The sequence below is a fragment of the Urocampus carinirostris genome, chromosome 6 (assembly GCF_059441175.1).
Source record: "Urocampus carinirostris isolate Australia breed hairy pipefish chromosome 6, RoL_Ucar_1.0, whole genome shotgun sequence".
Lineage (NCBI taxonomy): Eukaryota > Metazoa > Chordata > Actinopteri > Syngnathiformes > Syngnathidae > Urocampus > Urocampus carinirostris.
The window spans coordinates 16,079,904-16,096,598 of NC_142354.1; the positions used below are offsets into that span (position 1 = coordinate 16,079,904).

At 43.5% G+C, this 16,695-nt stretch overlaps 1 protein-coding gene across 2 annotated transcripts; it reads right to left on the reverse strand.

The window, feature by feature from the left end:
• Nucleotides 1–1,405: 1,405 nt before the first annotated feature.
• sack1e (scaffolding CK1 anchoring protein E) lies at nucleotides 1,406–16,234 on the reverse strand. 2 transcript variants are annotated; one of them, XM_088337130.1, is made up of 9 exons: nucleotides 14,901–15,045; nucleotides 14,631–14,776; nucleotides 14,408–14,554; nucleotides 9,036–9,160; nucleotides 8,538–8,966; nucleotides 6,866–6,922; nucleotides 5,668–5,908; nucleotides 3,924–4,148; nucleotides 1,406–2,454 (listed from the first exon to the last, which is right to left on the reverse strand). In XM_088337130.1, exons 2-9 carry the CDS (start codon nucleotides 14,721–14,723, stop codon nucleotides 2,284–2,286), a joined length of 1,488 nt encoding a protein of 495 aa, XP_088193256.1. In that variant the 5' UTR covers nucleotides 14,724–14,776; nucleotides 14,901–15,045; the 3' UTR covers nucleotides 1,406–2,283. The 2 variants fall into 2 exon arrangements, with proteins under 2 accessions (XP_088193256.1, XP_088193255.1); XM_088337129.1 differs by having other exon boundaries at nucleotides 14,631–16,234.
• Between the last annotated feature and the right edge of the window lie 461 nt (nucleotides 16,235–16,695).

The window sequence follows — 16,695 nt, forward strand, 5'->3', positions numbered from 1 at the left end:
CAGCAGCATTGTCACGTCACAAGATTATCAGGACTGGCCAAGATCTTTTTTGTTCTGGAGCTCAGTGTATCTGACTGCTCAAGATCATTCTCCGGGGCACAGGAGGAACAGGAAGATTGGAAAAGAACTGGGCTGACAATTTTAATGAAATGGACTGGTGCCCACTTTGCCACGACCCAAACGCAGGCCAGGAACTGTCGATGATGGAGAAAGCTGAGTTGACCCAACTCAGTGGTGCCCAACAACTCAGGCGGTTAAGGGATCCGTGAACTGAAAGAAGCGCCTACACCAAGTCCAAGTCCTTGAACCCTGCCTTCAAGTAGATATGAATATTTGGTCTAAAAGGCAGATATGGTCAAACAAAGTGTACTATTTAAATTATTCTGGACATTTGTGGAAAACAATAAGATTGTTTCTACTTTTGGCTGGTGGAAAGGTATCTCATTTATAGATCTCACAGTTCGGGAGTTTGTTTCGATTTTGTCTCCAGATTAATTATGTGAAGTTTGATTTCCATCCATATAGTACTGTGTAGCAATTGGCTGCTGACTTTTGGCTAGGTTGAGCAAAGCCAACTTGGACTCCTCACAAATCTTTAGCATGCGGTGCATATAGACAGACAATTCTTGACTTTGGCTTTGCCTTTGAACTAATTGTCCCCTAGTGGAAACGGTTTCATCTCCACTAAAATACACACCTACAGATCCTCACATACACACCCATAGATCTTTTACATTCTTGAATGAAAGTAGCATTAATGTTTTTTGGAATGTAGGAGGAAGCTGATGCACTGTACTCTGAGAAAATATGCACCTCTCAAGTAGGGCTGATAGCATAATCTCGATTTTGAGGTTAGACATTTCAAACCATATAAATACCATTTTACAATGAATCAAATCCATTGACCAATTTCCTCTGGTAAAGTAAACACATTTTTATTTGAAGGAGCTGTACGGAATTTGAAACTTTGTTACTCTCTCTCGCTATCTTCTTGTTTATGTCATCATTGTAGCCTCAGTCAGCTTGTTCACTTAGTGCCTACAAGTGTGCATTCCTTAGATGCTCTCAAAAATGTCTTTTTACATATTTCTTGGGGTTTGGGTTGGTGTTTGAACTCTACTGGCCATATCTTCTATCTAACTACCTACCCTGGTCATATCCCTTCAGAGGGGTGACCGACAAGAAGACAAACACATACAAAAAGAAAGAAAATTAAAAAAGGGAAAAAGTAGCAAAAAACACACACAAAATGTTTGGACCATGGCCAACCCAAATGCCCAAACACCTAAGCACCTCGGCACCCAAGTTGTTCATGCTTTCATCCCTCCAGATGAAACGGGACACAAGAAATATAAATGTAAATATAGTGGAAGCTAGAGCTCTTGTTGGTGATAGGAATCAGTGGAGAGGTGTTGTAAAAGGATAGTGGGGTGTTTTTTGACGTGTTCTAAGGGATGGGCAGGGCACCTGAATGATGCGGCAGGGGTAAACCAGTGAAAGCTGTCCGGCCCTGATGTTGAACAGAAGAGTGTGTTGTGTCACCCTGACCCGGGTGACAAGGCCATTTCTTACTTTCACCATTGTCATGCTACACTAACCAATAAAAGCAAAACAAAAACCTGTGGGTACCAGCATGACGTCATTCTCCACCACACCCCAAGCCCCCATTCCTGGAACCTAATGTGTTCTGCCCCAAACAGCTTGGATAAAAGTATGATAAAAGCAGATAGGTGCAGTGGAAAATAAAGCAGAAGGGCCTCTTTGCACTCAGTTGGCCATTTTTACACATAGTTGGTTGAGAAAATATACTTTCAACTTTTTAAGGATATCTTAAACGACGCATCCCACCTTTAAATAACTTTGACAGCTCTAATACTGAATTTTATTGTATATTGAGCCACAGTAAGCTAGAAACGTTCCGAAAAAATTTGAGTTGAAAAGGTGGACTGGTCGGCAGCCAATCGCAAATCAGAACCACCATTCATGCTATCATTCACATCTCAGTATTATAAGGTCACAGAACATACAGTACAAGGTTTTGGAATGTGGGAGGTGGACTAGACTACCAGGGGAAACATACACACAGGTGCTAGGAGATCATGTTAACTCCAAAATGAAGGCCGAAGTTAATATACAAAGCCAAAAAAGTCCACAAATATAAGATCAAGACACGTTTAGGTTTGAGTCATTGTTTTCTTGTTTGTGTGTTTAATACTAGAGAGGTAACAGAGGTTTTGTAGTTTCATTTAAGACAGAAAAAAGTTGTTTTTTATGATACAGAGATTATTCCTCTTCCACTTTTCTTTCCTTCAGAGGCTTCCAACTCAAATCCAGGGCGAAGCTGCGAGGTCTGGGTTTCGAGGCCACTGGGATTCTTTGCAAGGCTGACTTGACAACATCGTTCCTCCTCTTCATGAGGTACAAACCTGGTGTCATTGTGTCCTGGTCATGGATCTGGACATTTTAAATCAGGACTTTAAAATACACTAGTTCACATGATAACTACCATAGATTCCGGACTACAGAGCACACCTGATTATAAGCTGCACAGTCAAATTTAAGGACATATCTTAATGTATTATTTGAACAAGGTACAGTGGATTTAAAGGTCAGGTCAGGTATGGGAGCACGTGCTGCTAATGCACTTCGCCGCGCTCACTCTACCCCTCCATTCTGGCAGCCTTCGCCCACGCAGACGCCCGGCCCATGCCCCAGCCCTCCATGTATCCTGACAACTGCGAGAGCCACGATACACACGGGCGACCCACTCGGCGGGTCCAGCCTCTCGGATCCCTAACAGAAAGGGTTCGATGAGCTGGGTCCTCCAGCAGGAACCGCGCCTATCTGCGCCCTGTCGAGCACCTGTTGGTTTGACACGTAGTTATTCCATTGGTACCCGTAGATTCGCCGAAGGGACCTTGTCACAAAGGAGTCCAGTCTACGCCGCAAGCCCTCGGTGAGCGACCAGGCACCACAAGATTCAAGCGATGCAGATTACACCAAAGACCTGAACACGCGGACTTTTGTTCCAGCGCTCGAATAACGGAAGCGCCACAAGGCCTTAATCAGCGTGTTCATCGCTTTGTGTGCAATGCCAAGTCGACGGGCGACCTTCTACCGCAGGCTTAATAAGACATTGAAATGAACTAATTAATGTCCATTTCTTACATTTTAAACCTGGTGCACACCAGGCGGCAACTGCGTGGGGAAAGTTGGCGTCTCAGAGTTGTTTACGTCATATGTTTTCAGATCATAAGACCATTCAAGATGGCGATTACAAAGACGACTTATCACGCCGAAGGAAAAGGCTAATGAAGGCTGCGTCAATTTAATGTGAGCCCTATATTTCTAGACAACAACACCAGGGCAACTATATTGACAATAGTGCCTGATTGCACCACAGGAAGTCGTCTTATAGTGTTGTCTTTAGTGGTATCCGACCAAATTGCTTGGTATCGTTCCTTGAGGATTAAACAAACTTCAGTGACCTGACATTTACACTGATGATACAGCCAGAGAAGTGAAGCGTTTTTGATGGATAATTTCCACCGTTGTTCAATTCGGATGTATAAATTAGGGATTTGATCTATAGGTAAAAACGCTGAAATCTAGTGAGTATGTTGTATTGAATCAAGGACTGTCAAACCTCCAATTTTGCTCCTGTTTTGGATTGTATGAATAATGTTGGCAAAAAGAACCACTAATTACCCTCAAAGGGGTCGATAAATGTTTCCATAGTGTTTTATATTTAGGGCCAATGCGTTTAGGAAAGAGCAGCTTGCCGTTTTCCTGGGTGCCGTCACAAAAAAAAAAATAAGCCGCATAGAATTTAAAGCCGCAGTGTTAAATATGTAGCAAAAAAGATTGCGGCTCGTAATCCGGAATGTATGGTAATACAATTAATTGTAGCAGAAAGGGCTTACGTTGGAATTGAGCCTCGGTACAGAGAGTCTTCTCTCATCTGGAGTTGGCTCTGTGCTGGAGGTTTCCATGTGGAGGTCCATCATGGACTGGGTGGTCTCGTTCATGCTGGCCCTGGAGCCTCCCCTGAAGAGTCCCGCTCTGGTCTTCTCAGGCGAGAATCTCTTCATGAGGTCACTCAGTGAGTTGAAACTCTCTGACTGAGGCACCCTCAGGATTAAGGGTTTCTATTGATAGAAACATTCAAATTTTTAAATGTTTGAATTGTAAGCTTTATTGTTGTCCCTTGAACAAAAATTAATAGAATTAAATACACATCCTTTTTAATCATTTATAAAACAAAATTTTGGGCAGCACGGCGTCGCAGTGGTTAGCACATGTGCGGGACAGTTCTGAGGTCATGAGATCGGACCTCCTGTGGGGAGTTTGCATGTTCTCCCTGTGCTTGCGTGGGTTTTCTCTGGGCACACCGGTTTCCTCCCACATTCCAAAAACATGCATGTCAGGTTAATTGGCCGGTCCAAATTGTCCCTAGGTGTGAATGAGCAAGCAAATTGTCTGCCCCTGTTTGCCCTGCGACTGGCTGGCAACCAGTTCAGGGTGTCCCCTGCCCACTGCCCAAAGATTGCTGGGATGGGCTCCAGCACCCCTGCAACCCTACTGAGGATAAGCGGTGCAGATAATGGATGGATGGAAAACAAAATTTTCTAATTCAAATCGTGTTGAGTGCAATTCAGACATGCCCTACTGAACTCTGAACAATTTTTGTATTATTGTACTTGATCACAGTTCCCTTAACCACGCAAGCACGGGGGAGAACATGCAAACTCCACACAGGGTCTTAGAGGCACCACTTCCTTTTGTGTGTCTTGGGAAGGTTGGTTGGTTGGATCCCTTAACTACTAGGGTCGTAGTGGCACCATTTTCTGTGGTGTGCCCTGGGCAGGTACAGCCTGGTGGCACCCATCCTTCTCCAGGCCAACATATTTGTTTTCAGACGGTCTTGAACCAGGGACCGTTCGTCTGTCAGGCCAATGTGCAAACCCCTTCACTACTATACCAAAATTATCTTTAAAACAATAATAGCAATAGTTATGCTTTTTTTCTGTTGTTGAATTTAAATGGATCAGTAACCAAATAGAAAATTAACCGGGGACCCTTTTTGGAGAACGGACTACCATTTTGCAAAACCTTTATCTGGAGAAGCAAAATGAAGACTAACTCCGGATATTTGGAGGGGTCTGTGGTCGTTAGCTGCGGTATCCAATTTGGCTGCCAGATGGCGTTGGGGATCCCACAAAAGCAGACTACACAAAAGCAGACCAAATGAAAGAAGATTTAAAAAATTTTTTGGTGTCTATTGGGGTTGCTTAGATTAGGTAATATTAGATTAAGCGGCAAATGGCTCAGCGTTGTGGGGACAATAGAATTTGGATTTGGCTGCTTTGGAGTGGTCAGTGGTAAAGAGCTTCAGTACCCAATTTGGCCACCAAAGGACATGAGAGACATCCCAAAAGCAGACCACATGAAATCAAATGTTTATCGATTTTGTTGGTATTTATTAGGGGTTCCTTGACACGAAACCTAGCGAAAGACGGAGGCTTAAAGTCCAACTGTCTACATTTTCACGAAAATCGTTTAAGATTTTTTTCTGAGCCTAAAAAACACATGCAAACACACACTCACACACTCGAGCGAGTTGGGATTTATTAAGTAGATGACATGATTAGATTTCGATGATCTTACTCTTGAGGCAGCCACGTTTTCTATGTCGGAGTCGATGTCGTCAAAGTCGCACAAATCTTTGACACCGGGATCAGGTCTTGCACGCCGCCTTTCTTTAGTCAAGGAAGATAAAACCTCAGTATGCCTCAAGTCGCTGTCTTTGTTGTCGCGCCACGCTGACAGCGTTCTGTCGTCAGCAGTATTTCTCGTCTCCTTGGAATATTGTTGGAATGTGGCTTGTTCAATCTGATGATCTCTCCAGCTAGAATAGTCAAAAGAGTTATATTTTAATGTTATATTCTTATGTGGTATTTTTGCATGGTGTTGGTATTTGTGGTTAGGATTTTGTGTTTTTTTTTGTTATACGGCCCCTACTAGCCTACCACCTATGATTGGTTGCTAGAAGAGTTCGTACAGGTGTTTAAAATCATTGAAAATGCTTGAATTTTAATGTTGTATTTTCAAGGATAGAAAAGTGCTTGAGTTTTAGGTGAAGTGCTTGCAAATGCTTGAAATAATTGCTGTGTCTGCTTAAAAATGGCATTGCTCTCTCAGGGCTTGGCTTCACCATTGCTTTTCTTCCTCCCTTGTGATTAACTGCATTAGTTTGTATGGCATTGTCCTAGGGAACGTCATCTTCACCTTGGGTGCGCGCCAATGAGGAAAGGTGCATGCTCCACCTTAACCTATGAAATGTGTATTGGTGCAAGGATTACATATAAATTGTAGACATTTATTTTGGGACATACAAAAAAAATCAATTTAGCATTTCCCAGTGTTGAAATGTATTGGAAAGAATTTCCTGCAACTGAAAATGTAAGCTACATAATCCTGTAAATTTTACTCATCACCTATTTGGGAGGGATTTATCATAAAAACAAATATATTTGCAATTTACTCAAGATCTAAATATCATATGTATTGATAAATGTACACCCAAGATTGAAAATCGCAATTATAAATCAAAGATTTTTTGTGACTCTCCAAAATACATGATCACACGAGCAGCAAATAGATGGATGGATGGGAACTGGAAAATTTGCAAAAATGTCGTAGAAAGTCCTTAAATAGTACTTGAATTTGGCCAAGTTAACAGTGTGGGAACCCTGTGTTAGCCAAGTCCGGGGCAACAGTGACATATCCACATAAGTGGTAAAATATTACAAGAAAAGTACACTTCATTTTCTCAAATGTATAAAACGTGTAATTAAAAGCTCACTTGGAAATTTTGGCGTTGTCTGGCAAATTGTTTGTCATCAGAGAGCTGTCCCAGTTCCTAAGAAGTAAAAGAAAAATACAGCATTCGTTAAGACTTGTGGCAGACAATCATTAGCAAAACAAAAGCAATAACAAAAAGTTGATATTATATTCTAAGAAACCCTGAGAAATTTGGTAATTTTAAGATAACTCGTTTTACTGATTCTACAGCTCCACAGACACAAGAATAAACATAAGAATGTGGATTTCTACAAAAGCTTAGAAGTTATCCAAAGTTGCAGACTCGTATGTGGATCCCGAAGGTGAAAATAGTTATTCTATGGCGGGGGTATAGTGTTACCTTACTGGTTGCGTCAAAATTTTGACTGAGCTCTTTGCCTTTCCCATAATTCATTTATAAGGGGTTGAGGATAATAATAATAATAATAATTTCCTTTGTATTGTCATTCTTTGTAACAATGTACACAGAACGAAATGTCGATACACCTGACCCGTTGTAGCGAGTCGATGCAGCCGCAGCCAACAGAGGGCGCCGCCATTATACCAATTAGGTATGTCTCGGCCGAGGCGCGAACCAGCGACCTCCCAGTCTCAAAGCGGGCACACTACCATCTAGGCTACTGAGCTGGTATGGAGTTATAGCTAAGGCTGAGGTTTTTGTTAGGGTTTCTCTAGCAGGAAAAAGGCATTTTGGGAAAAACTACAAACATTTACAGGTTAACTTCAAACATTCAAATTTTCTCTTTAACAGTTGTGGCCTGACTGGTCATGAAAATCACTCACCACATCTGTACTGTAACCTATGTGACACTCAGGTTGATGAGTTTTGATGTTATTCTTCAAGACTTAGGATTTCAGGTTGTCCAATTGGCTGATATTTTGTTAGCTACGGTTGTGGTCAAAAGTTTACATACACTTGTGAAAAACATAATGTCATGGGTCTCTTGAGTTTTGCCGCCAATGGAACTAGTGCTTTTTGTAAATGGGATAATGAAGAAGGAAGATTACCTTCAAATTCTTCAGGATAACCTGAAGTCATCAGCCCGAAGATTGTGACTTAGGCGCAGTTGGGTGACCCCAATGATCCATCAAAAGTGGTAATGGAATGGCTAAATCAGGCTAGAATTAAGGTTTTAGAATGGCCTTCCCAAATCCCTGAGTCAAACCCCACTGAGAACTTGCGAATAATGCTGAAGAAACAAGTCCATGTCAGAAAGCCATCCAATTTAACTGAACTGCACCAATTCTGTCAAGAGGAGTGGTCAAAGATTCAACCAGAAGCTTGCTAAAAGCTTTTGAATGGCTACCAAAATGGTGATTTTTGATTAATTGAAGTGAAAACGGCCAAGGGTTATGTTAGCAAATATTAGCGCTGCTGTATGTATATTTTTGACTCAGCAGATATCATCACGTTAACCCATTCTGTTAACCCATAATAAAGTCTTGAACCACATGAATGTTTTTTGTGACAAAAAAATATCCGTTCCAATCGTTTTATCAGAGAAGTATGAGAGTTGTAGAAATAACTGGAACCTCAAGAGAGCCATGCCATTTGGTTCTTTACAATTGTATGTAAACTTTTGACCACAATTGGTGCATTTTTTTTGAAAGATTTTTCACAGTTCGTTTTGAGATTAAGGTCACAAACAACACATCTAGAACAGTTTATGTACCTTTTTGTAGTAGTAAGCCCGTATCCATTATTAGTAAAATTATCCAGAACGGGTTTGTTTTTATCAAACTGAATATCAGTCCGAAAATCTGTTTCTTTAGCCCCAATTTCCTCTTCCTCAAAAAAACTATCTGGCGAGCTTGGTCTGGTGATGACACCCATGGCCTCCCAGTCCAAAAGGGTGTCCATCGGTGGTGATGGTGGGTCTAGAACTTCCTGGCTCATGTGGAAGTGTCTTGGAGGGCTAGGGTCTTTGAAGTTTTTTTCGTGCATATTCATTTTCATGTTTGGAATAGCATACTCCCAAAGGTTGGGAACTGGGGCAGACGCAGCAAACAGGATCCGGAACTCTTTGTCAAAGCTGTCCACAGCCGAGCCTGTGATTACAGTGATGAGTTGCCGGTGTAAGTGGACATCACTCCATGTCAGGCTGTCAAGTATGAAGAAACCTTGTTATAAAAGCATCATCTTCTATAAAAAGAGACTTTGATGTGTTTACCTGTAGCTACCATGAATTGCTGTCTCCAAATCCACCAAGATGAATTTGTCTTTCAACTCCCCAGTCATCATTTTTCCCTTCTTGGAACAGAAGCTTTTACCTCCAAGAACACGAACCCGAATGTTCTGTGATAAATGGTGATATATAGTATTAGGCATATTGGCAAGAGGCTGTACACAACTGTGAACATCTGATCGGTTGTCTGTCTTAATATGTTTGATAGGGGTGGAGGGTTCGATCCCGATATTGACATTATTGATACTACGCTACTAAGTACTTGGATTGGATCAATATTATTGTCCTGGGATCGATACTTCACTCCTCAATGAATTACCTCAAAGCGCAGCTTCTCTATGCTGCCAGCGCTGCCTTTCTCTCTCTTACCAAGTCTCTTTAGCCACCCTTAAGTTTATGCCTGAGTGTGGGACTGACAGGCACAATTTAGCACATATCCCTACCTGGCCTTCTCCTGCCCCGTGCCTGCCAGGTATCCCTACCAAATGCTAAAAATGACAGAACCAAAAGCTATGGCTGTGCTGTGTGGAGTTTTTTTTCAATGACAGAAAATGACGTGGTGGTAAAGTGGTCTGCTTCTGTCGCAACACTACTAATTTGAAGAAGTGTGCCCTGCAGAGAGCAACGAGCTGCAACAAAAATGTAAACATGTTGCTGTTCCTGAACAAAACCCTGGAAATCTGTTGTCACTATGGAAATAGAGGCAAAGAAAGACATTGCCAATTTCATTTTCAAATATTGTGCAATGGAAGGTATTTTAATTCTCTAGTGGACATTTTTGTATTTGTATTTTCTTTACATTGCTGCTTCTTTGTAATGACCTTCGTGTATTTTCTTCTGAAACAATTTTAATATAAATATTTCTATTTATTTTTTGTACTGTTAAAGTTTGCAATGTGATTATTCAATTCAAAAAATGACACATTTTAATGCCTCAAATCTTTGTGCTGTGTTTATCGTAATTATCAACTCACTCAAGGGGAGGAGGGTTCAATCGTTCTATGATAATGACATTCCCAAGAAAAAGTATCAGTATTGGATAGGTATCAATGGATAATACAATGTTATTACACGGACCGTATCGATACCAAATTCCAAGTATTTCCCACCCCTAAGGTTTCCCTAATGAGCAATCCAATTTGTCGTCTACCTGTTGGTTATAGTATGCTGAAAATTTCTCGAGAAATCATTGCAACAAAAATGTAAACATGTTACTGTTCCTGAACAAAAACCTGGAAATCTGTTGTCACTCTGGAAACCGAGCCAATGAAATGGTACTTAAATAAAATAGCTAAATCAAATTTGACATGACCCCAGTACTCAACATTGTGACCTTTTTATCTGCAAATGTGACCAAATTGAAAGTGCGTGTGTGGAAACAAATATCAGGTCACACCAAATGAATGTAATATGTTCCTCTCTGCGGTTTACCACAAAATGGGTGCTATCAAATCAAATCCAACTAAAAAACTTGTTCTGTTTACCAGTGGAAAAGTAAGATGTATCATAACCATGAACATAATCATCATAAGACCCTTTGAATTTGAAAGTTTACCAGCATGGATTTATTAGAATAAGTAACAAGTAGAATATTCCCTCAAACCAGCTTGGTGGCCTTGAGGTTAGGATGCCCGCTCCGAGACTGGGAGGCTGCTGGTTCGAGCCTCGGCCGGGTCATACCTAAGACTTAATAACATTGATACCTAATGCCACCCTTGGCGCCCGGCATTAGAGGTTGGAATTGGGGGGTTTGGTCACCTAATGACTTCCAAACCAGATGTTGCACAACTAATTGGTTTCAAATGGACCCATAAGAATCTAATTGTAAGAATTTGGTTACAAATGAACTGAAACTGACAATAACTGACACTACTATAAACTATATATTGGGGAATTTCTAATAAGAGAGACAAAGTATTTGTATGTGCACAAAACAGCCGTGAGAATAAAGATCCTGAAAATGTTGAGTTGTAGTACACAAATGTCATGCACTGTATGATCTAGAACTTGGAACCCCGGTATGATTGGATACATTTTGTCACGGGACGTGGTGGCGTGGAAGGTGACCGGACCAGAACGGGGGCAGGAGGCATGAAGGGAGAACTCAAATGCGTTGACGATCCATAGGTTTTATTTAATAAAATAAAAGTCGCCCAATACTCCGAGGCAAAACAGAACAATACAGAGTTCCTCCGGCACGAACTCAACAGGGCAAGGCATAACAGACTAAAACAGGACAAGGCATAACAGACCGGGATTGTGAATAATGAGTAATGAACCAGCACCTGCCAAACCCAAAATCCAGCCTTAAATTGCAGAACAGCAATCAGCTGATCTGCTTCAGCTTGAGTTCGGGGGCGTGGCATGCTGGTCGTCATGGCGACCGTGACAGAGCCCCCCTCTTAAGGGACAGCTCCCGAGGTCCCAAAAAAGAAAAAATTACTACCTCGCGCCCCGGAATGTTGACGATCGCGATTGGGGCAACCCCGCTCCCTCCTCCGAACACGCAGGAACGGGGAGAGGCAGGCGCCATCTGCGTCGGGCGGATCGGAATCGGCGCTCGGCAGGGGGGGTCTGGTGGCCAACTGGACAGGGGATGACAGACAGGCAGAACCAACGAGAACAGGACAGATAAACAGGACAGGCAAAAACAGGACAGATAAACAGGACAGGCAAAATCAGAACAGGTAAACAGGACATGCCGATGCAGAAGAGTCGCACTCAGGACAGGCCGATGCAGAAGAGTCGCACTCAGGTCAGGCCGATGCAGAAGAGTCGCACTCAGGTCAGGCCGATGCAGAAGAGTCGCACTCAGGTCAGGCCGATGCAGAAGAGTCGCACTCAGGTCAGGCCGATGCAGAAGAGTCGCACTCAGGTCAGGCCGATGCAGAAGAGTCGCACTCAGGTCAGGCCGATGCAGAAGAGTCGCACTCAGGTCGGGCCGATGCAGAAGAGTCGCACTCAGGGGGGGCAGATTCAGAAGAGTCAGACTCAGGGGGGATCAGATTCAGAAGAGTCAGACTCAGGGGGGATCAGATTCAGAAGAGTCAGACTCAGGGGGGATCAGATTCAGAAGAGTCAGACTCAGGGGGGATCAGATTCAGAAGAGTCAGACTCAGGGGGGAACAGATTCAGAACAGACAAGACAGGACAGGAAAGACTGAACAAAATCAGTACAGGGAGAGTCAAGGCAGGCATGGGAGTCGAACAGGCAGGCATGGGAGTCGAACAGGCAGGCATGGGAGTCGAACAGGCAGGCTTGGGAGTCGGAGTCGGGCTGGCACGCAGGGGAGACGGAATAGCAGGCAATCGGCACGGGAGTCGGGCAGGCAGGCTTGGGAGTCGAGCAGGCAGGCTTGGGAGTCGAACAGGCAGGCTTGGGAGTCGAACAGGCAGGCTTGGGAGTCGAACAGGCAGGCTTGGGAGTCGAACAGGCAGGCTTGGGAGTCGAACAGGCAGGCTTGGGAGTCGAACAGGCAGGCTTGGGAGTCGAACAGGCAGGCTTGGGAGTCGAACAGGCAGGCTTGGGAGTCGAACAGGCAGGCTTGGGAGTCGAACAGGCAGGCTTGGGAGTCGAACAGGCAGGCTTGGGAGTCGGAGTCGGCCCGACGGGCAGCGGAGTCGGATTCGGACATGCACGCAGGGGAGAGGGAATAGCAGGCAATCGGCACGGGAGTCGGGCAGGCAGGCGTCAATTCTTCGTGGGACCCCATTCGAGGCACAGCAAGGGCCACGACGGGCGGGGCCGTGGTTCGAACGGGCAGGGAAGGCCAACTCAGTAGGCGCCTGCCGAACTGCGCTCTCCAGCTCTCCCCAAGTCGCGCTGGGATCGTTCGCTGAGTTCTATTTGTTGGCTGGTTCATTCTGTCACGGGACGTGGTGGCGTGGAAGGTGACCGGACCAGAACGGGGGCAGGAGGCATGAAGGGAGAACTCAAATGCGTTGACGATCCATAGGTTTTATTTAATAAAATAAAAGTCGCCCAATACTCCGAGGCAAAACAGAACAATACAGAGTTCCTCCGGCACGAACTCAACAGGGCAAGGCATAACAGACTAAAACAGGACAAGGCATAACAGACCGGGATTGTGAATAATGAGTAATGAACCAGCACCTGCCAAACCCAAAATCCAGCCTTAAATTGCAGAACAGCAATCAGCTGATCTGCTTCAGCTTGAGTTCGGGGGCGTGGCATGCTGGTCGTCATGGCGACCGTGACACATTTGGCCTTTGGGAAATTGAGGTCTGGTGTTTAGTTACAAACATTACGTTGGACCCTGGTCTTTGATCCATTCAGCCAACTGTGGAATCATCGTACAGTACCTAGGAAAGATTGAGTCCTGGTAATTTTGCTGCATAGAATTATAAGTCCCAAGACAACATCAAATTAGTCTAGGATCCCGTACGCTAACGTGTAGCTACCTGGAATTACACGGCTTTAGTGTTGTTAGGGCAGACAAAGACACAAAGCCTGCGGGAAGCGGAGAGGAGGTGGACTCGCTATCTACGTGAACACGAGGTGGGCACAAAGATTTCCATCTGCTGCAGGGACGTCGAACCTTTGACCTAGCGTGTGACGTCATCCACTCTGCTGTATCTAAACTACAACACAGCAACCCGAGGCCATCCTGTTAATCTGTTAACAAACAACAAAAGGATACTGCTGGAAGTGTGAATTTCCCTACGGGGATGAATAAAGTATCTATCGCTATCTCTCTCTATCTCTCTATCTATCAATCTATCTATCTAAATTGTTGAAATATGAGTCTTAGGAGGACTTGATGAAACATGGGTACACAAAATACTTGAGTCTTAGCATAGAATTAAATGAATGTCAGATACCATAAGAAAATACAGCCCAAGGACACAACAAACCCTCTGAATTGGGGACTTATTGGTACTCGCTCAGTTGTCGTCCAACACAAATACAACATACAAACAATCGAATTACAAATCTAGAGTCTCAGTTGTACACAAATCGTGCCAGTGAAATCTCAAAACGTCACATGTATTGTCACATATCAATGTATTCAATCCAACAGTAATTTGCGATGGGAAGCATTTCTCCTTCTCGTCACGTTACAAATCTCTTCTGAGTAAATATGAATTCATATTACTTTTGCAACAGTCCCGAGAATGTAGTCTGTACTGAATGCTGCACGACCAGTCGAACTGCAATAGATTGCTGCAGTTACTGCGATTAATAGGGCATGTGTGTGTCATGACTAGAGCTCACAATGCAGTTAATCAAGTTTTCAATATTGTACTTCACTTTTTTTTACCAGCAACATATCTGTTTAACCGTGTTTACTACTTTCAACTTAAAGTGCATCTTCGATCTTCTAAAACAAACTCACCGGATGTCCCAACCGCTGCAGTGTGTACTTTTCCTCAACAGTTCTTTGGTTGAGGATAATGTAAACCGGGACACCCCTGGAGGCTGCGTTGTGTAAATCCCCGATTATTGTGCTGTCCGTCAGCCGGTCAGTAACGATGGCGATTACCTGTTGTGAAGACATGACACAGTCTTGGAAAACAGCTCTTTCCCCTTCAGAACATGTCCACGTAAAGAATGCATACTTGGCTGGCCTTCTGGAGATGCTGTCGGATGACCCCTCTGATGTGAAGTGCCCCGTCAGCGGGGGGATTCACGTAGACTGCTACGTTTTCCATACGCACCCAAGGTGCCTCGGGCCAGCCCAAGTCCAAACCTGGAGCGGGCGCATCTGAGTAGGATGGGAAGTAAGAAGACGCCAAGTCTTCTCCGATTGTATCGAGTTTCCCTCGTTTCTCCTCTTTTTGCAGTGGGGTAAAATGGAAGTCTTGCACCCAGCTAGTTATTTCACCCACCTCATCTGGAGACAGGAAGGAGCCAAAAAGCTCCGCGCCAACGGAATTGTAGAAAGCCCTCGGACCTTCACACAGGAGTTTCTCCATCGACTGGCGCTCCAGCTCCGAGTGGAGAAACTTCGGGGAAGATGGCCTGACGGGAAGGAACACCGCATTCTCATCCAGGCTGGCCTTCTGAGAGCCATGCATGGTTGCGGCCTCTGTGATGAAACCTAGTCTCGGGACTATTCTCGTCGCATGTCAGCCATCAGTCCAGTGGGAGGCTGTTCTGGAGGACCGAAAGATTGACAGGAAATACATCTGATGTTGACCGTGGAGAAAAAGTCCCGTAAGTTCTGCTCCTAGAACTCATAGTGCCCTTTGAAAGAAAGCCATGGAGAAGCCTTCTGCAGTCGCAGCATTTTTCCGAGCCTGTCTTTTTGTCAATCTCACCTCCAGTGGCTCGTGTGCTTCTCACTTGACTCGTTCCCACCCATGCCTGTCATTTCAGTCAGCCTTCCACTCCTTGTGGGCCACATAGTAATCGGATTCCACAAATGCTGTGCCGATGACAGATTTTTTCGCACTTTGCACTTAGTCTGTCTCCTCCCTATAGTATTTTATCGTCTGTCTGAAGTTTGTACGTTACCCTCGGAGTGAAAGCCCTTCTTTAAAGATATCTCTTTTAAACATACTCTTGAACGCATTTTTCGACTCATCTAGCCTGACTGGTAGCTTTGTCAAACTAAATACTCTACACACTTAAGTTTCGCAGATCCCTTTTCTTGATACTCCCTTGATGATTCCCTTCTTTGCTTCTCTGCCAAAGAAAACGTGCAGAGAATGCATTTCTCAAAGTGTTGAAAGGCCACCAACGACAGGCCTACACGCCCCCATGTAACACAAACAAACAGCTCTCTGTTATGACACCTAATGTCAGCAAATCCACTGAAATCTTATTTCGCCATTTCTTTACCTTAATTCACTGACTGTAAGCCAAAACCTTTGTAGCTCAATTTCAACACTGCTGGTTATAAGATCATAAAACTAAAAATTAAAAGTATCCACTTGTAATACATAATATTCACGTGTAAAATATAAACTACACAACCGGGATATTGCACTTTAAACCTGGGTATTGCACATAGAACTAAGACATTGCACTTTAAAACTGTGTTTGTCTGTCTAGTCCATTATGAGTGGAACTAATCAACGCTACAGGATATGTTTATATATGAAGGGACAGTGTGTATTATTTAGCCCCCCCCAGTGGTTAAAAAAACCTCAGTAATCATAGTAATTTGAAAAAACAAGCACGGAGTAATAATGAACTAAAATATATTGTCAAAAATGGCATTGATCCCAAAACTAGCGAGTGATAAGAAATTTGCTGCAGGGGATGAAGAGGACTTGAATACCAGTATTGTTGTGCACTGTTTTTTGTCGTTTCGATCATTATTATTATTATTATTATTATTATTATTATTATTATGCTGAGGTTTTGCATTTTTCTTTGCCGTTATATAGGTTTTAGATCAGGGGATGGTGTAATAATAATCTGTAGTTTGCAATAGAGTGTGATTAGGGCTATACAAATAAACATGACTTGACTTATGCAGAGATGCGGCTAATGTATGCGTTTTGTCTAAAGGCCGCCAGGGGCCGCTCGAGTAGAAAAGGTTAAAGTGTAAAAGGCGAGGAAGATGCAAGTCACAACTTTCAATAAACACAGTAGTTTAACGTACAGTAATGCAAATTGTACATTAGAAAAATTTGCATAAGAATTAGCGCTGTACAGTATTACCTCAAATACCGC